Here is a 21603-nt window from a genome sequence, read left to right on the forward strand (position 1 = left end):
CTTTGGTTTTCGCCAAACATGTCTTCTGGTACTGTGGCCAAATAGCTCCACCTTTGACTCATCTGTCCAGAGCACATTGTTCCAGAAGTGCTGGTCTTTGCCTCGGTGTTCATTGGCAAACTTTAGTCTTGCCCTGATGTTCTTTCTGGACAGCAAAGGTTTCCTCCTGGCACACCACCCATGTAGATCAAATTTGTGCAGCCTCTTTCTCATGGTAGACTCATGCACTTTGACATCAACAGTGGCAAGGGCTACCTGTCGGTCCCGTGATGACATTCTGGGGTTCTTAGAGAATTCTTTCAGCATCTTGAGGTCTGCTCTCGGGCTGAACTTGCTGGGGCGGCCTGGCCTGAACAAGTTGGCAGTTGTTGGGAATCTTCTCCACTTGGAGATGATCTTCCGGACAGTCGATTGATCGATTTCAAATTGTTTGGAGATCTTTTTAAATCCCTTCCCAGACTCGTAGGCATCTAAAACCTTCTTTCTGAAGGCCTCAGAGAGCTCTTTTGATCTAGGCATGGTGACGCCGCACACTTCAACAACTAAGAGCAAACCAAACTAAATGTCTGAGGTTTAAATAAGACAGGTTCCTCCAAGATCCTCTCTGACGATGTCCTAATCATTTGCACCTGAGCTGATGCACCTGATTCTAATTTTCGGTATTTGAAGTAGTGATAAATGTAGGGGTGTACTTACTTTTTCCACATGCAAAATTTGCATTGATGTTTATTTAAATTATACAATGGACTACAAAATGTAAATGTTTCATGATATTTGTTATATGATGTCACCTTTATCTATCAATATTGTTGAAATGAAGATCAAATAGCTGTATGTTGAAATATGTTGAAAAAGTCAAAACTTTACATGGGGTGTACTTACTTTTTCACGTGACTATCTCTTCCACGTGACTATCTCGTGCAACTCACCCCCATCACATCGCACCTCTCTTTCGCTATCTGCTTTGAAATCCTGAATACCGCTCTCTGACCCTCTTCGGAATCCAAGCGTTCTCCGAACATTTTCCTATATGCCTCCTGCGCCTTTGCTACCTCTTTCTTTGCAGCCTTCTTGGCTGCCTTATAACTTTCATGCTCTGCCTCTTCTGCCCCCGTACCCTTCGCCTTCTGCCACTACTTGAACTTCTTCCTCTTCTCGTCAATCCTCTTTCCAACTTCATCATCCCACCAACATGTTTCCGAGTGCCTTGGTGGTGCTTTTGTCCATCCACATACCTCACCAACAGCTCCCAACAGACTATCTTTCATTGACATCCAACCACTTTCAAGCTCAACGACATCATCCTCTACCATATTCAGCCTCTCTTTTAATGCCTTCCTCACTGTCACCTCTTTCAACCTCCACACCTTCATTCTCGGTTGGTGCTTCAACCGCCGAGCTCCCCTTGCACCTTTCACCTTTATGTCGCAGACAACCAAGTGGTGCTGTGAAACAGCCTCCTCCCTTGGGATCACCTTTGTGTCCCGGAGGTGCCCCCTATCTCGCCTACGCACCATCAGGTAGTCAACGGTTGTTGTCGACCCACCTGACGCATATGTAACAAGCTTATTATCCTCTTTCTGGAACTGAGTATTACAAATCAACAAACCAGCTCCACCAGCAAACTCCAAAATCCTTTCACCTTCTCCATTCCTTCACCATTTCCCTACACCCCATGGACTCCCTCAAAACAGTCTATACTCCTTCCCACATGTCCATTTAGGTCTCCTCCTACCACAACAACTTCCTCATCTTTCACATTTTCCATCAGCTTCTCAATTGCACACCAGAACTTGTCCTTCTCTTCATCGCTCCGACCGACCTGCGGAGCATATCCCGAGACGACGTTCACCAAGAGCTTTCCAATCATCATTTTCATCATCATCAACCTTTCACTCACTCTAGTCACACTCACCACACTGTCTACAAACTCCTCAGAAAACAGGACACCAACACCATGCATGCCTTCCAGGCACCCTTGCCACACAAACTTGTATTTCTGTCCCTGCCTACCCTTCACCATTCTCACACCACTTCCCTTCCCTTCCATCTCGTCTCCTGCACACAACATATGTCCACTCTTCTTCTGACCAATACTTCCACCACTTCTCCTGATCTCCCTGTCATTGTCCCTACATTCCATGTCCCAAACCTCAGAAACCGATCTCCACGTGGGGCATCAGACGTTTCGTCGTCATGAATGGAGTGTTTTCCACCCTTGCTTCCATCGGGCTCCCCACCTTGATTTTTGACGAGAGGGAGTGAGGACCCCCACGGGGTACTTCGGGCTGTACCCTGCCCATATGTAATTGTAATTGTCATGGTTCCCTTTTTTAGGCAATGTTTTATGACCGGATGCCCTTCCTGACGCCAACCCTTTTAGTCGCCTCTTACGACACGCAGGGATGCGGTGTACCTATTCTAAACCGGGGTACATACCGAGTGTAAATATTCGGGGTACATGTTCAGTCATGTAAAATAATTGCTTCATGCAAAAAATCATTAACATTGCAATAAACACCACAGAACAGTCAATCAAAATAACAATGACAGTGTCAAAATACATGTTGCACAAACAAACAAGTGAAGAAGCAAACCCAGGGTGCAATTAAAATTGTGATCAAGGAGGGTATGTTATTGCAAAGAAGAGAATTCTAGAGTATCAATAACTGATTGACTAGAAGAACATTAAGGTGAAAAAAAAGAAAAAGAAAAAAAGATCACCTTATTAGCTTTAGCCAAAATCATTAAGCCAGGTGCATACCGGTCAGTTTGTCCAAGGAAGGGCACCACGTGGATACCCAATAGTCGTCCATCGTTCACAATTTCCACTTCCTGTGTCTCCGAACTTCAGAAAAGGGGAACAAATGAGTAGAGGTGAGCAGTCAGCCTGGATTCTGGGAATTTCAGCAGAAGTGGGAAACTTGTATAATGCATGTGCCCTAGAGAAATCTGGTGGAGGGGAGTATGCAAAACTGAAAAGGAGGTACGAGAAGACCGAGAGACCGCCAACCAGTCTGCGGTGCGGGAGTAACATGCCCAGAGCATCAGCTTTGTCGTGGGGAAATTCCAATCTTTTACCATATTGGGAATCTTCAACATGGCAATGCTCTCCATAGCTGTGATATCACTTTGCAAAGAGGTTTGTGAAGTCGTCAGATGTTGCGAATACCACTGCATAAATTGACCATTTTTTATCTATTTATATTGATCTCAAACAAAATGTGAAGATTAGCCTAAAGTCATACCAATATGTGAAACTTTTGCTTTATTATACAAAAACACGAAGAAAACAGAAATGAGGAAAATGGAGAAAAAGCAGCTGTAGTCATACAAAGTACTCCAATTTATACTTGTGGTCTAATTTCTGTATTAACTGCCACTTCAAATACCCTGTCATGGTCAATGCTCCCATAAACCAAAGCACGGCAATGCTGCGAGAGCAAGTGCGCTTCGTGATGTTTTCTCCAGCTAGAATTTAAAATGTGTGTTCCATAGCTGAGAAATTAACTACAGCTAACATGTGACGTGGTTAATATGCAGGCTCAAACCTTTGGGATAAAGCAGGCGAAGTAAGCTCATCCGCTCCGTGAATGTCACTCCATTGGCCGTGATGATGCATTTCTTCCATCTCCTCAGCCTGTGCATAAGATATATCGCCAATAGAGGTATAAGGGAGATGTTTTGGGGGAGGGGGGGCAACTGTTATCAGGACTGCAGAAGTACAAGTTATAAGAACAAAAATAAATCACAATAAGGCCATTTAGCCATGTTAAACATAAATCCAAAAGCCAAATGATCAGACCTCACGTTCCTGTCGTTCAAGCCAGCTTTCGACCAAAGGGTGGGTTGTACCAAGTGAGGCACGTGGTCCCTCCCGAAAGAAATGCTCCTGCCTCAATGCAATGCCATTTGAGATTTCTGAGTTCAATTCCTGTTGAACAAACAACTGGCATGACCTAAATTAATCACAAGCATTCAACGAATTTATTTAAGGACAATGGACAAAGTTCAAAAAAACAAACAAAAAATGGCCTAACAACTATACTCATCAAAGCACAAATTGGAAGTCCTTGTGAAGCAAACAAGCGTGACCTCAGATCTCTCATCCAAATTCATCTCCGTGTCTTGATAACTTTAAGCATGTCACATTAACGAGTTGTTTTTAATTCCATTATTGCAAATTTGAAAACGGGCTCCTACTCACCCCTTCAAGTCGTGTATTATTTCCTCAACCAAACTTTAACTTTTAGTAATCCCAAACTGAAGACCAACATAATAAAAAGTGTTAAAGAAAGAGGTTCCCAACATCACAAAAGTAAAAAAAAAAAAAAAAAAAAAATGTTGGCTACTGGATTAGGAAGCCTTATCCATCCGTACAGCAAATCTGTGGCGTCTTCCATCCTTTACATTCCTGCAGTGAACGTATCAATTCCTCCTACACTACATGCCTCAAATGCAATATCCCACTTCCCCCCTCCCACACAAGGCTCACCCCATTTTAATTGAATGCTTTTTTGTTTTTTCGAAAGTCATAAGTAGAAGTGGAATAATACGTTCAACCTACCTCGTTTTCCTTGATTTTATCTACAGCGTAAACCGATACTTTAAGCATTGCAAACCTTGCTTCTTGTTTGGTAGCAAAACAAATGTTGAGATGCAAGTGACAATGCTATTGCAGCTCCTGAACAGCCATTAGTTCACACATAGTGATATACCAGATAGTGACCAACGTACATTGCGAGAGATGTACAAAATACTCCCTGGCAAGAACACACATTTGCTCACTGCATTGTTCCCCTCTCCCTACATCATTACACAGCAGTTACTCTACATGATAAAGTTTATGCTCTAAAACTCAAAATGGCACAGAAAATGCCTTTTTAAAGATAAATTAATAACTTTCACAAAGCCATGTGTGTAAATTTGGCTTCTTCAAAAAATAATTTGAATCTGCTTTAATTTCAATTCACTTGAATCACTCTTCGTAGTTTCTCCAGGAATGCTACACAAGCCCTTCCTGTTTGTTTCCATTGCTGGGACTGCTGCTGAGAGGGATGGTGGAGGGCACGCAGGAAACTCAGCATGCACGAGGGCAGGGGGGCATATGGGCAACCCAGTATGTAGGAGGGTGGAGGGCATGCGGGCAACGAAACATGGAGGACAGCGGGATCGCCCTGGCCCAAGCACATCTGTGTTTGGTGAAAGGCAAGCTCGTGCTCAAGCAGGATGGCAGGCAGGTGTGCTAAAAGGCTGTTAGAACCAATGAAAGGACCAACGGGTATAGTGAAAAGTGGGTTCAGTTCCATCAGGAGGTGAGGAGTTCAGTTCCAAATAATCTGTGTCCAATTCCTACTTATGCTCTTAATTAAGGCATCCATTGTGTTAAATTAAAATCGCTTTTGATACAAGGTTAGTTACCTGGAAAGGCATCTGATTTGCAGATGGAGATACTTGTTCCTTGTTGCCAAGATCTTGATTCTGAGGCATCGGCTGCTCTGGGGGGATACTTGTTGCTCGTGCCCAACTTGTGTTCCCAGTGGAAGGCAAGATTGGAAAAGCGAGCGCTAATGCTGGGTCACTGCTCCGACGCACATGCAAAGGAGTGGCTGCAACAGAGGATGGAGGTTAATTAAGTGAGTTGCAAATGAAAATTAATTGATTTAAAAAAAAATTCAAACACAGAAATTTCAAAAATAACATGTGGTCCTTCTGCCTAAAAATAATTAAACACTCCAAATAAATTCGAGACTTCATCTATAAATAACGGATTAACTATTTTTAAATTTACTCCCAGCAATACAAGTCACCAGCTTTGTTGGAGTGCAGTGTCCGAAAAATTATAATCGGTCCATGGACTGGTAATTATTAAAAGTTCGTTACATTAGAACTCTGCAGCCAAAACAGGGCACCTACTCATGTAACAAGTGGTAAAGTTTCTATTCCCTCTGTTGAACCGTTTTATAATTACGCTCTTAACAAAATGTAGGCACGTATGTACGTACGTACGGCTGTAGACGTACGTACGTACGTACATACATACATACACGCACAATGATAGTTGCAGGAGGATGGGGTTTTGCAATCACGTGCGTGTTGTTGGTTTTCTCCATTTGCGGGTTTCAGGAGTTGAAACGGAGCTCTCCTAAGCCTCAAAGTATCCACCTTCTAAAACCAGAATATGGAGATAGCAATAACAACCAGGCCATAATATTTTACCATTTGAACTTTTGTCCACAAATATTCAACAAAGCTTTGCTATGAGAACACGGAGAAGACAAATGAATAATTTTGTCAAAGGGTCAAAGGTCAGTGTCACATATATCGTAAATTTTTATCCAATTGACCTGAAAGTTTAGGAATTTGCATATTGGGTCATTGAATTGGTTCACCAATAAAAAGCTAGAAGGCGATTTTTTTTTTTTTTGATTAAAAGGTCAAGGTTGCATAAAATCGTCAATTTTCATCCGATTGATTTGAAATTCGAACAAAATTTGCATATTGCATCATTGAATTGGTTAACCAAAAATCAGAATGATCAATTTTGCCGTTTTGACATATCAACGGTTTCCATGACTACAGGCTTTTTGGGGTTGAGTGCAGTCCATGATGTGCATCCACCAGTCTATTAACATTTCCATCAAAAGGAGGTCATAAATCCACACCAGTTCATCTTGGACACATCATTCGGCACCCATCCTATTAGACGGATGAATTGGCTGTAGGCAACAGATTCTCCTTTGAGATTCTGTACGTCAGAAACCGAAACAAACATCTATTCGAATTTCCTGGCAGATGACGTATGGTCTCTATAGAGTATAGACAATCTGTCGCTAAATTGGGGATCAGATTTGACCTTGTGCCCACACAGCAGTCCACCGTAACAATATTAAACATGTCAAGCCATTTCCTTATTGAACACCCATACCTGTCCAAATATCGAGGTGGGATTTGTGGAATATCAGAAATACCTTACTAGCATTTTGGGTTTACAAGTCAGGAAAATGCAGAGCTGAATGACGACTATTAATTATTAATTAAATGATGACTCTGTCAAGGTGGGGTGACGAGAAGGAATCGCTTTTAATAGGAAGGGATGGCCAAAGAATAACAATAACCCCGTGATGGTTGGGCTGGATGCAATGCCCACGGAATACCATAACATCACCCGACAAAGTGAACGCTTTGACAAAAGTCGACTTTAGGCTTGGCTGAATGGAATAAGATTTTGAAGTAAATGTAAATTCCATATGCGGATCACAAGACATTGTTAATTATAACAACACAGTTTGGTGACCGATGAGTGAAGCAGTGACAGTGTCGTTGGGAAATTGGACAGACAGACAAATTGTCATATTAATACACAACAAAAGTCTCAACAAAAATAAAATAAAACGTTAACGTGACATGCTGATCCTTCTTATCAGGAAACCTTTCACGTACATCCATACATAAACCTTTTACATCCTTTCACATACATAACCTACAGTGCATTCAGAAAGTATTCAGACCCCCTCACTTTTTTCACATTTTGTTATGTTGCGGCCTTATGCTGAAATCGTTTAAATTCATTTTTTCCCTCATCAATCTACACTCAATACCCCATAATGACAAAGAGAAAACAGGATTTTAGAAAGTTTTGCAGATTTATTAAAAAGAAAAAACTGAAATATCACATTGACATAAGTATTCAGACCCTTTGCTATGACACTTCAAATTTATCTCAGGTGCCTCCCATTTCTCTTGATTATCTTTGAGATGTTTCTACACCTTGATTGGAGTCCACCTGTGGTAAATTAAATTGATTGGACATGATTTGGAAAGGCACACACCTGTCTATATAAGGTCTCACAGCTGACAATGCATAGCAGAGCAAAAACCAAGCCATGAGGTCGAAGGAACTGCCTGTAGAGCTCAGAGACAGGATTGTGTCGAGGCACAGATCTGGGGAAGCCCACAAAAAAATCTCTGCTGCATTGAAGGTTCCCAAGAGCAGAGTGGCCTCCATAATTCTTAAATGGAAGAAGTTTGGAACAACCAGGACTCTTCCTAGAGCTGGCCGCCCGGCCAAACTGAGCAATCGGGGGCTGAGGGGTTCAAGAAACGGTGAGGGGTTCAAGCTGTCCAATCTGTCTGAAGGGTGTAAGAGTTCTATATGGTGTTAAGGTCTGAGGGGTGAAGGGATCTAAAAGTGTCTGGGAGATCCAAAGGGTCTTACAATTCTTTGAGGTCTTAAAAGGCTGAGGTGATAGATGAATAGACCCTTAGGGCAATCCCCGGGTCGGACTTGGTCTGTGTGCCAAATGTGGTGGTTTGCGGCCCAGAGGTCTTTGCGGAAAAAAAATGCAAACACACAGACAGACAGACAGAGGACGCATTTTTATTGTGAATTGCATATTGTGATCTACAAACATCCGCTCTTCCACGAGTCTTGACACCTGTAATTTTTTTAGTCATCTATACTATAAGAGACCAGTCCCTGGTGTTGGGCTAGCGGCTAGGGTGCCAGCTTAGGATCCAAGGATCCTGGGTTCGAATCCCGGTCGATCGCTGAATTAACGCCAGGGGGGTTGACTCAGCCTGTCATCCTTCCGAGGTCGGCAAATTGAGTACCAGTACACTGGTAATTCCCTGTTTATCGTAAAAAGGCGACAAACAGGGTTGGCGGCAGGAAGGGCATCCGGCCGTAAAACATTGCTTCAAAAAGGGGACCAAAAAACAACAACAACCACGGTCCCTGAAAAGGCCAACCTCCGCATTGCGGGGAAAAATGGCCTCTAAACGGTGGGGTTTTTTTTTATACTATAAGAGAGCCATTTGCCAGTGTGTGTCACCATTTTTCTCAGATTGCTGAACGGATATTTGTCAAACTTCCAGAGGCTCATCCGTGAGTGTTGGGTAGTGCTTCGAGCAAAAATAAACTAACAAATTTTTGAAAAACAAAAACATAGTTCGATATTTTTTGGATCTTGAAAAAACAATTCTTTAGCACTCTGTCGTGCCTATAACTTTGTAGCTATGTGAAAGCTGATATTAAATGATCACTGACCTCATTCCTTTATGGGTGTAGGGAAGTGCTTTAGGCTCGCACAAAAAAATAGACCAGACAACGCTGGGTACCCCTGCTAGTATTTGACAAAATGAATGAATAAATACATAACATTCAATCAAAGGGAACATACTGGAGCGCAATGCAGAAGGAGTGACTTCAATCTCAGTGGAGGTTGCTTGATCACCAATGCCTGGCTTGGTTTCTCCATCACTGCCAAGCATTTCTGCTGAGTCATGAAAATGCATGCCATTGAAGTCTTCAGCAGTTCCATCAACCAGAGGTTGTACCACGTGGCAGTAACGACCACAGAACCCCCCCCCCCCTCTATTTACATGAATGGTTTGGTCCATTCGCAACGACCACAGAACCCCCCCCTCTATTTACATGCAATGGTTTGGTCCATTCGCAACGCCAAAGCGAACGGCGAACGGCTAAATCGCCATAGCTCGGTAAGTACTTGTCCGATTAATTTCAAACCTTGAAAAGGCACATCCTCGGGTCCCCAGCAATATACCTGGCAAGTTTAAAGTATATCGGACCCGTGGTTGTCGAGAAACAGCGGTCACAGACAAACATACACACATACACACATACACACATCAGAGATTAATGGAATTATAGATAGATGAATGAATAAATACATAACATTCAATCAAAGGGAACATACTGGAGCGCAATGCAGAAGGAGTGACTTCAATCTCAGTGGAGGTTGCTTGATCACCAATGCCTGGCTTGGTTTCTCCATCACTGCCAAGCATTTCTGCTGAGTCATGAAAATGCATGCCATTGAAGTCTTCAGCAGTTCCATCAACCAGAGGTTGTTTTTCATGAGTTATGGCTCTCAGCTGCCCAAACAAAAGGAAAAAATGAAATAAATTGAAAGTGAATGAAGATCCCTCCTGATTGACAGGGCATACCACATTCATTAAAAGTCATGAACGTGTTGTCATGAACGTGTTGTCATATGGTATGACATTAAGGCCATCAGTTGCCGACAACAGCTCATGCTGAAGATGGGACCAACCATTTTGAAACCAGTAAAACATGTTTGAAACCAGTAAAACATGGTTGAAACAGAACCAGAAACTAAAAGCATGCAATATGTTCATACCACGTATGACCAAACATACCATTGGGCTCACTCATGTTCACCTTATTCCAAGCTCAAATCAAAATAAAAACATTTTTCTTTGTCCCACCTCAACTCCAAGCACAGCAAAACTTAGCAATGAATCTTTATTATAATAGAGCAAACGTATATGGTTATGTCGTTATGTATGTTTGTTTATATGCGACCAAAACGTCTTCTTCTTCTTCTTCTTCTTCTTCTTCTTCAAATAAGATTAACACCCTCTTAACTAACCCTCCTAATTACGTTTAGACTGCTGAGACCCCTCAGACCTTTGACGACCCTTTAATTCTCCCAAGACCCCTGAAGACCCAAAATACCCTGAAGACCCCAAACACCCCGAGGCCCAAAAAGACCCTGAAGACCCAAATGGCACCGAAGACCCAAATGGCACCGAAGACCCAAATGGCACCGAAGACCCAAATGGCCCCGAAGACCCAAAACGGCCCCGAAGACCCAAAACACCCCGAAGACCCAAAACACCCCAAAGACCCAAAACACCCCAAAGACCCAAAACACCCCAAAGACCCAAAACACCCCAAAGACCCAAAACACCCCAAAGACCCAAAACACCCCAAAGACCCAAAACACCCCAAAGACCCAAAACACCCCAAAGACCCAAAACACCCCAAAGACCCAAAACACCCCAAAGACCCAAAACACCCCAAAGACCCAAAACACCCCAAAGACCCAAAACACCCCAAAGACCCAAAACACCCCAAAGACCCAAAACACCCCAAAGACCCAAAACACCCCAAAGACCCAAAAGATCCTTGAAGACCCCGAAGACCCAAAATACCCTTAAAGGCCCAGATGATCCAAAATACCCTGAAGACCCAAATGGCCATGTAGACCCAAAATACCATGAAGACCCAAAAGGGTCAGAGACGCCTACCCCTCTGAAACGACGTGTGGTGAGGCGCGCGGATCGCGCCGAGTCACGCTAGTTATAATAATTCACCATTTCTGGTAATTACATCTTCCACACTACAACTACCATATTTACCTACCCAATCCTTGTCATCACAAACATCCTTTACGAGATCGTCTCCATCAAGTATTCCACCATCGCGATGCTCCAAGTGTAAGAGGGAAAGCTGCCATTCTGGGCCCTGGAAAAGTTAAAGGAAAAACAAATGAGATGGTTCTTCTCCATACAGCAACTCATACCACCCTCCATCAACAGCATCCACCCAATTTTGTTCAAAAATCAACGAGGAAGCGTCGAAAAATGCAGTCAGTCCGTGTCCGCTTTGTACTCAAACTAAACTTGATGAAAATGACAGTTAAATTTCACATTTTTACTATTTTTAATTACTTTCTCCATATTCTCATAAGAAAGTTTTTTTTGTTTTTTTTTGAAAAGCTAAAATGATTTTAAAAAAATAATAATAATAATGGCCTGCACACCCACACACAATTGTAAAACCCGGTCTACAGCTGTGCAGCGTAGGAACGGTGGGCATGGTGGATCTGGGAGAGGGGCTTGTTTTGCAACAGAAGCTGTTGAAAACAAACAAACACACACACACACACACACACACACACACACACACACACACACACACACACACACACACACACACACACACACACACACACACACACACACACACACACACACACACACACACACACACACACACACACACACACACACACACACACACACACACACACACCGAAGAACACATGGCTTCTTCCCCGCAGCTGTCTTGCACCCCCCCCAGCAGGTGTTTGTTACTGCACTGGGGTGGATATTTGTTTATTGTTGGGGCTGGGGGTTGGCGAATGTCCTCAGGGGAAAATGGTGGGGAGGAGGGGCGGGAGAGATGCAGGGCTCTGGGCGGGAGGGATGCCTTGCGCAGGGCTCGGGGCGGGAGGGATGCCTTGCGCAGGGCTCGGGGCGGGAGGGATGCCTTGCGCATGACTCGGGGCGGGAGGGATGCCTTGCGCATGACTCGGGGCGGGAGGGATGCCTTGCGCATGACTCGGGGCGGGAGGGATGCCTTGCGCAGGACTCGGGGCGGGAGGGATGCCTTGCGCAGGACTCGGGGCGGGAGGGATGCCTTGCGCAGGACTCGGGGCGGGAGGGATGCCTTGCGCAGGACTCGGGGCGGGAGGGATGCCTTGCGCAGGACTCGGGGCGGGAGGGATGCCTTGCGCAGGACTCGGGGCGGGAGGGATGCCTTGCGCAGGACTCGGGGCAGGAAGGAGGCCTTGCGCAGGACTCGGGGCGGGAGGGAGGCCTTGCGCAGGACTCGGGGCGGGAGGGAGGCCTTGCGCAGGACTCGGGGCGGGAGGGAGGCCTTGCGCAGGACTCGGGGCGGGAGGGAGGCCTTGCGCAGGACTCGGGGCGGGAGGGAGGCCTTGCGCAGGACTCGGGGCGGGAGGGAGGCCTTGCGCAGGACTCAGGGCGGGAGGGAGGCCTTGCACAGGACTCGGGGCGGGAGGGAGGCCTTGCGCAGGACTCGGGGCGGGAGGGAGGCCTTGCGCAGGACTCGGGGCGGGAGGGAGGCCTTGCGCAGGACTCGGGGCGGGAGGGAGGCCTTGCACAGGACTCGGGGCGGAAGGGAGGCCTTGCGCAGGACTCGGGGCGGGAGGGAGGCCTTGCGCAGGGCTCGGGATGGGAAGCCTTGCGCAGGACTCAGGAAATTCACCCAATCACCATTAAAAATGAACAGAAAGGTTGCCTCATGGGAAACATGTTCATGGACATATTCATCCAATACCATCAAAACAAAAAGATCCCACAGAAACAAATTGCTGGGATATTTAATCCTGACTTGAACACATTATTTTATGTGGTTTGTATTGCAATGTCCAGGTATTTAAAATACCAAGTAATTTGCATGGTGTATTGACAAAATGAAGGATTAATTTGTCATAAAGAGAGGTAACAATGGATAAAGTATGCATTTTGAAAGGCAGACAAATAAAAACGTTAATACATTTCTGCAATCGGTTACAAAGGAATGATTAACATGGTAACAGATAAACATCCCTACAACTGTGGAGCGACATGTTAAGTAAGGTAAGTGTCAGTCTAGAATCTATAGAAGCCAATGGATATATTCATTGTTGAAAATCTCGAAAGTCTTTCCTGCTTTATAAGCCTCCACAGCACTTTCTCAGCTCCAAAAGATGACAACTTTAAAGTTTATTTTGCACTTCGTACAACAAGCCATTCCACAGTGTTTATGTTCAAGCCCCTTCCTCCTACACTTGAGTGACTAATTAATCATTAGATCGTCAGTGTCAGTACGGTCCAAGATCATCAGTTGAGTTTCAGACCCGATCATTCCAACTTGGGCATGCTGCTTCTCCTCTCCCATCAATGGATGGAAGCCCTCAATCTCGACATGAGATGAGGGCCGTCTCTATGGATATATCTCGAGCATTTGATACAGTCTGGGATGCTGCTTTGCTCTCCAAACTCTCTGCTTATGGCATCCAGGTCGACCTCCTCCCATGGATCACTGACTTCCTCTACTCCCGTATTCATCGTGCAGCTCTTAACGAGATCCTCTCATCTCTTTCTGTCTAGGATGGAGTGCCCCAAGGCTCGCACCTTGGCAAAATCTCATGAACAGCATGCCTCAACGTGTACATGCTCTCCTGAATGCTCGTGGGGGTTACACGAAGTACTGAACTGTAATTTTACCGTCCGTAATCCCAGTCGTAATTTAACTTTTGTTTTTGTTAAAAAAAAATTTGGCTAATGTGCAAAATAAAGAGATACTTCTGGAAAACGTACAGAAGTTTAACACAGTACTGTCCATGAATTGAGTTCGATATCAGTTTACATCACTTTCAAGGATCAATTTATTTGTTTCGAAATGTCAAATGTGGTTTTTGTTTCTTTTAAAGGCCACATTAACAAAATCTAGAATAATTTCAACATAATTCCAATGAACTTTTGGTTCTAAGACATCTTGAAAAGTAAGTTCACCCCCACAAAAAAAATATTCCATATTAAATGCCAAGTCTGTAGTTGGTCTTGCACCCAGTGCCCTCTCTTAGTTCTGGCTTCTGCAGAGCACACATAGTCATCCAGTAACCCTCTTCTTGTTAAACTCCCAAAATCCAGGTTCACTGCTCACCGACACTCATTTGTTCCTCTTTTCTCTCACATGTGGAACCACTTCCCCAGTCTGCTCTGTCACATTCTTCCCTCCAGGGCTTCAAGACAGCTGTTCATTACTACCTCCGATCATCCCCCATCCATACTCATTATCTCTTATACACCAAAATACCCCATTTCCAAGCACTCCTTTTTCCAGGTTATTGTGATTTATTTTTTTCTTGAGGAGACCTAATTTTCCCCCATAATCTGCATGATCTTCATTTGGTTTGCTCCTCTTCTGTTTAATACCAACCTTCCCCTTCCTCTTCCTGCTGTGCTTCATTCAGCTTGTGCAGTTTGTTCACCTCCCCCCCCCCCCCCCCCAATGTCCTTCTTCTTCTCCCCTTGATCTCACACACGCACTTTTACTCTGCTGTCGTCGTTTCCCTCTTACCATTCCGCTCTATCTCTTCCGTGAGCATCTATCATGCATCCAAATATACGAATAATAAATAATCAGTCGAAAGCTAAAATTACGAACGTTTCACCAAGTTTTCTAATTACAATCCTATTTTCTCAAATTTGGCAAGACAAAGATGTAATATGTTACTTTAACGATAAACCTTCCAATGTAATGTACATTTACCAAGTCTACCGTATAATATGAAATATTGGTTTGATAGCTCTAGAGCATGGGTTCCCAATCAGTGGGCCATGGCCACATGGTGGGCCACAGCATGTTTTCCAGGTGGGCCAGAGAGACTGCCCAATATTTGCCCAAATAATATAATCTTTTCACACACAAGGCCTAAAACAAGAGTTCAATTCTGTGTGTGTTTGTGGTGGCCAGTGGTAGCAACCCACTATTCCCTGCATTTTTTTTTTAGTCTTGTTTTTTTTTTTGGTTTTTTTTTCCTTTTTTTTTTTTCCAGAAACCCTTCTGAAATGACAAAACGAGGATATGATGAGCAATACATAAAGTTTGGATTCACATCCTTGCATGATCGTGGAGAATTAAAGGGAAATCGTCCAGCGTCCTGTGCCAGAAAGTTCTCGGAAATCAATCTTTGCGGCCATCGAAGTTGAAGCTCCATTTGGAGAAGATTCATCCACATAATCAACAAAAGGATGTGGACTTCTTCAAGCGAATGGAAGAGAACATGAAGCACCAGCGCTTGGATCAAAGTGGAACATTATTTCAGCAAAACAAGCATCTTACGGAGGCTTCTTATGCCGTCAGCCTCCTCATTGCACAACAGAAGAAACCTCACACAGTCGGAGACTCTGATTAATCCATGTGCTCTGAAGATGGCTAGGATTCTGCTTGGAGAAGAAGCTGAAAAAAAGTTCAACAAAACTTCTCTGTCAAATAATACGGTTCAAAGGAGGATTGCTGACTTGTCTAGCGACATAAAAGAACAGGTGCTTGCTGAAATCAAAGACGCTGCATTTGGATTGTTCTCAATTCAGTTGGATGAATCCACAAATGTTTCATCCTGTTCCCAGCTTCTTGCCTTCGCTCGGTATGTGAAGGGCGATTCCATCAAGGAAGAATTCTTATTCTACCATTCTTTCGAAAGAAATACCAGGGCTGTGGATGTGATCGAAAAAGTAACAGAATTATTTGACCATGAGGAACTGAACTGGCACAATCTCTGTGGAGTGTGCACTGATGGCACCCCAGCTATGCTAGGAGAAAAAAGTAGCTTCCAAGCGCTTGTTCGAAATCTATCTCCAGGCATCATTTCTGTTCATTGTCTGATTAATCGGCAAGCTCTTGCTTCAAAAACCCTTCCATCTCACCTTCAGGATGTTCTTGAACAAGTCAACAAAATTGTGAACTACGTGAAAAGCAGTGCTTTGAATTCCCGACTGTTCAAGCAATTGTGCACAGAAATGGATTCAGAGCATAAGAACCTGCTTTACTACAACAAGGTGCGTTGGCTATCAAAAGGAAATGTTGTGGCACGAGTGTTTGAACTCTGAGAAGAGTTGCAGAGTTTCCTACAGATGCAAGAAAAGCACAAACTTGAAGCTTCCTTCCATGAAAAGCTGTGCGTCTTTCACCTCGCATACCTTGTGGATATTTGTGATCAACTGAACAGACTGAATCTAAAGCTGCAAGGAAAGGGAACAACTATCATTCAGTTCATTGACACTCTCATTGCATTTACACAGAAGCTTGAAAACTGGAAACGAAAGGCTGAGGAAGGAAACTTTACCATGTTCGAATCTCTTTCAGAAGTCACTATTAATTAGCCGTTGGATCCTGGCGTTGCAAAGGATGTTGTGACACACCTCAGCTGTCTCGGAGAAGAATTTCTGCAGTACTTTCCAGAAATTGGGAGAGAAGGACTGGCGCTCATGAGGAATCCTTTTCTTGTTAAAGTCGGTGACGTCCAGGATGACCTGCAAGATGAACTGATTGAATTTCAAAATGATTCTGGATGCAGAGATGTCTTTGAAGCTTCCTCTATCTCTGAGCTTTGGCCAAAAATGATGGGAAGCTACCCCAACATTGCAAAGGAATGCCTTCGGAAACTCCTGCCCTTTGCAACAACTTATCTTTGTGAATCAGGCTTCTCAACGGTGGTACAGCTGAAGACAAAGGCTCGGAACCACCTTGAATGCGAGGCAGATCTTAGATGTGTGCTTTCTACAACAGAACCTAGGATTTGGAAACTGGTGCAGAAAATTCAGGAGAACATCTCTCATTAAAGTAGCTTTAGGTTAAACTGATTTTGAGTTTTTTTTTCAATTGGCAGATACTGCAATGCTTTGTGTTACAGCCCACAAGCAAAGCACCCTGGAGATGAGTTTTCAAATATATTTTTTTATTTTCCTGGTTATTATTGCAATGTGTTAATAGAGTTTCATTTCTTAATTTAAAATAAATCTTTGTTTTTTATGGAAAAGCCTTAAAGTCTGAAGTGTACATTTGACTTTTCAATTGATTTTCTTGATGTTCTGTTCTAAAAATTTCTCGCAAGACCCTTTGTCACAAATACATTTGCTTTACTTCACTCGATTAATTCATTCCACAAAGAAATTGTTCAAATGAGAAATATTGTTCCATTAAATACTCTAAAAGTCTAAATTGAATTAAGTTGTCGTTCTTATTGACATTTCTTTGGTTTCAAAAAATTGCTATGATCCCCACTGGGCCATGACATGTCAGGTCAAAAGCCAGTTGGGCCACATAGCGAAAAAAGTTGGGAAACATTGGCCTGGAGGCATGCACACTCAGCTGTGAGCTGGGTATCCTTGGTTTGAATCTCAACCCAGCTACAAACTGCCACCCTGGTATGTCACCAAGGCAGGGTGATACATCAATGCATTCACCGCACTTCAGATGGACGTTAACCTGGGTGTCCCGTCTGCCAGCATGAGTCGGTGGACGTTAAATATCCCATCGTATCCTTCTCAAAGAGTAAGCAAACTATTCCGTCACCCTCGCTGAATTCAAAATTCCTGCTCTAATTACGGCTCAATGTTGCTCCAATGTTTGAAAAATCCACTAATTTTCCCCAATGTGCTGTAACATATCAGGCCTGAAACACAACGCGAGTTTGGGATGCATTTGCAGACATGCTCGATATGACTGCAGTACATTTGAAATCTGTGTGGCAATACAGAGCAATAATTCAATACTGACTGTGCTTTCACCATTAAACAAACAATACCACCTAGCAAAACTCATGAATGATTGATCAGCGAAGAAATTAACCACCAGCACGAAACTCAGTGGCAGCCCTCAAATAAAGTTTGCTTCTTTGTCAAAAAAGCCAAATACAATTTTAACACTGATTTTGAGAATACAATTTGAGATATCTTACTCGTTTCTTCTCAGATCCTGTCATTTATTTGCCCAGCCGACAAAAACATGCTTTCTGTTCTAATTAAATGGCATCAATAAACATTGCTGGGAAAAATGTACATGGTATTAGTTGGAAACTACACAGAAAAGGACAAACATCCGTACCAACGTTCACTGTTGTTCATTCAGTCAGGAATAAAATAATAAAGTGGTCGATTCATTAATTGTCATCTTTTCACAGTTTGGCGTCTCTTGCCCTGGGAATAATTCACAGGTGCAATCTTCCCAGAACAAGAGGAAAGTGGTGAATTGCAACGGAAAACACCTATAAAAGAGAGAAAGGCAAATGAGTGCTGTTTTTTTTCTGACCTCAGAATGCTGATCGCAGGAAGTCAACCAAGGAAAAGGACAACTATGTGATTGTTGCCAAATTCTGTCACGTCTAGATTACATCATATATTTGGCTGTGGATCTAATGGATCAGACTCTGTGATCTGCACCACAATAACCCTCCATCACTGTCTATTAATTATGTACCATTTAAAAGTGACTACTGCACTGTAATGCCATAAAGTTTTTAATTACATGGTATTGGACTGTGGATACATCTATTCTTTATGTATTATTGCACCGTTTTTTTGACTTTTCAATTTGACCTTTAGACCTTTTAGACCATTAAGCATTCAGGGTGGGGGTTGTACCGTAGGTGCAGTAAGCCTAGAAATTTCAGAATTTTAATTTTCAGTTTTCTTGCACAAATTATACACTTCTCCAGAGACAAAAAAACGAACTCTCACCTTAACCCTAATCAGACGAGGGTGAAGGGTGGAATCCACCCCCCACCACCCACCACTTTTTTCATGCTGACCATATTTTCATCATATAAATTTTTTTTCCCCGTGCTGACCTTTCATGGCTTTTTCTGCTAAAATCTTGCACATGTTTTTGTTTGTTTTGTTGTTGTTTTTTTGAATACAAGATCGAGGCTCGTGTAAGAGCGAACACCAATCACACAAAAAACAAACTGACACACAAAACATACAATAAAGGGAGCGGGAGACAAGATGGGAGAGAGAGGGAAGCACACAAGTACAACAGCAGAGAACAGGGACATCGGAAGATCTGTGGGAGGGAGAGGGCTTGGGGGGAGGAGGCATGGGAAGGCAGGGGGGGATGGGAGTGGTAAAAAAACACATGGACACTGCTAGAACTTCCAGGAAAGAAGTCGGCATTTCAAAAAAAGTGGATCTGGGGGTGAATTAATGGGGGTAGAAGAGATCAAGGTTTTGGATTTTGACCAGATAAGAGATAGTGGTGAACAGCTGTTTTAAAGACCTGGAGAGTGGAGTGGGATTGAAGAGAGTGAGGGAGTTTGTTGCAGAGATGGGAATAAAGAGGAATGAAGGAGTGAAGGTGAGCAGAGAGTCTTGATTTTGGCAATTTCACCAGAAGAGGGTTGCTGGCAGATGTTGTGCGACCTGTAGGAATATTTGGGGGACAGAGCACAGATAGAGCTGGGGGAGCTAGGCCAGATATAAGTCGGTAAAAGACAGAAAGACCACCTACCTGCCTGTGGTGAGTGAGTGAAAGGCCCTTGGAGTTAGCTTCATTGCAGGAGATTCCAATGATTCTGAAAGCTTTGGTTTCAACAGCGTGAAGACGAGCTAGGTGTGAGGCATGAGCACCAGCCCAGGGAGGAGAACAGTAATACATTGAGCTGAGGATGAAAACCTTGTATGTGGTGACAAGGAAGGAGTAACACGACGGAGGATGCCCAGTCGGCAACTGGCTTTGGAGGCCAGCTTGGAAATGTGGTTTTCCCAGGAAATATTATGGCAGATAGTGCGACCCAAAAGCTTGAGTGACAGAACTTCATGGAGAGGATTGTTCAGAAACTAGATGGGAGGGTTCTCCAGTCGGTCTTTTCTGAGAGGAATAGTGAGAGTGTGAGATTTGTCAGGATTGAAAGACATGTTCCCAGAGGCATAGTTTGACCAATCTGTGATTTTGTCCAGGTCTGGAGAAAGAGAAAAGAGAAAAGAGAAAAGAGGAAAGAGGAAAGAGAGAGAAGGTTGCAGACTGCCGATCTGAGGGATGAGGAATGGAGCGGCAGAGAGTGAAGTCATCAGCAAAGCGATAGAGGATTTTCAAGCGATCCAGAGAGATCATTGATGAAGACCGGGAAAAGCACAGGGCCCAGAACACTGCCTTGGGGAGCTCCAGCCTGAACAGGAAGGGGAGATGAGAGAAACCCATTCAAGGCCACACGTTGACTATGACCAGAGAAGTAGTCCGCAAGCCATGCGTGGAGATTTCCATGGAAACCATAGGAGGAGAGTTTGGTAGCAGAACAGGGTGCCAGACCGTATCGAAGGCACGTGGATATGTCAAGGGAGACAGCTCTAATTTCCTGTTTGACATTGAGGACCTCCATCCATTGTTGAGACAGCAGAAGCAGCATGTCCAGAGTAGAGTGACCTGGTCTGAAACCAAATTGATGATCAGAGATCAAGCCATTGGAGAAGAGGAAGGATTTGATATCCAAAGCAATGATGGATTCCATGACTTTGCTGATAATTGGGGGTTGGCTGATTGGTCTGTAGTTGCAAGGATCTGTTTTTTGCACATTTCTTGTGTAAAGCGGTCATGCTGGCTGATTTCCAAGCTGATGGCAGAAGACCTTGAGCAAAAGAGAGGGTGAAGAGAACAGAGAGAGGCTGTGAAAGTGGCAGAGCAGGATTTTAGGACCCGTGGGCTGATGCCGCCTGGTCCAGTTGCAGAATCAGAGTCGAGGATTGACAGAAACTTCTCCACCTTGTCAGGAGAGAAGGACGCAGAGTCCAGGAGCAGCTGGGTACGACTGGGTACGGTGGGTACAGAGAGGGACAGGTTTGGGACACAAGATTTTGAGGCAAACACAGAGTTGAGGCATTCAGCTTTTTCACGTGCGGTGTCAGCTGTGTAGCCGTTTGAGGTAAGGGAGGGGATGGAAGGAAAACAAACACCAGAAACAGATTTGAACAGATGCCACCAGGATTTGGAATAGGGGGAGACAGGTTTGAGAGTTCAGTCTTGAGAGTAGAGAGATATTGTTTCCTGGCTCTCCTGAGGGTGGACACACACTTGTTCCGGGCTTTGTGAAAGGAAATGAGATTTCCTTCTGTTGGATTTCCCTTTCAGGAGGCGAAGGCAAGTTGTGTCAGGGCAACTGCCTCACCACAAGATTACATGTACCATGGACGGGAGGAAGGGTATGACAACTGAAGACGAGATGGAATAAATCTGTGCATGAGAGAGCACAATTTACTTTGGAAGAATTTCCAGGATGAGTTGATGTCAAAGGCAGTAGAGATGGGAGAAAAGTCCAGATTATTCATGGCTGCTTGAAGACCGTGCCAGTTGGCCTGAGTGAAATGTCAGACTCGTCGACGCTGAGGAGGCTCTCTGAGAATGGCCAGAGAGATGTCCACTTTAACAAGCATATGGTCAGATGAACCAATTGGAGCAGAAGAAGAGGAGCAGACATATGCAGGGAAGTT

The 21603-nt window shown here is 43.9% G+C and overlaps 1 protein-coding gene across 3 annotated transcripts in view; it reads right to left on the reverse strand.

Moving 5' to 3' along the window:
- Positions 1–21603, reverse strand: part of LOC137430076 (partitioning defective 3 homolog) — a 226494-nt gene that overhangs the window by 195029 nt on the left and 9862 nt on the right. For all 3 annotated transcript variants that reach the window (XM_068120603.2, XM_078778789.1, XM_068120640.2), the window contains exons 2-7: positions 11192–11293; positions 9720–9897; positions 5422–5609; positions 3806–3934; positions 3552–3640; positions 2765–2848 (exon numbers count right to left, since the gene is read on the reverse strand). In XM_068120603.2, the coding sequence (XP_067976704.2) occupies positions 2765–2848; positions 3552–3640; positions 3806–3934; positions 5422–5609; positions 9720–9897; positions 11192–11293 (770 nt within the window). The remainder of the gene's footprint in view (positions 1–2764; positions 2849–3551; positions 3641–3805; positions 3935–5421; positions 5610–9719; positions 9898–11191; positions 11294–21603) is intronic.

Source organism: Myxine glutinosa, chromosome 1 (genome assembly GCF_964187855.1).
Source record: "Myxine glutinosa chromosome 1, kmMyxGlut1.1, whole genome shotgun sequence".
Lineage (NCBI taxonomy): Eukaryota > Metazoa > Chordata > Myxini > Myxiniformes > Myxinidae > Myxine > Myxine glutinosa.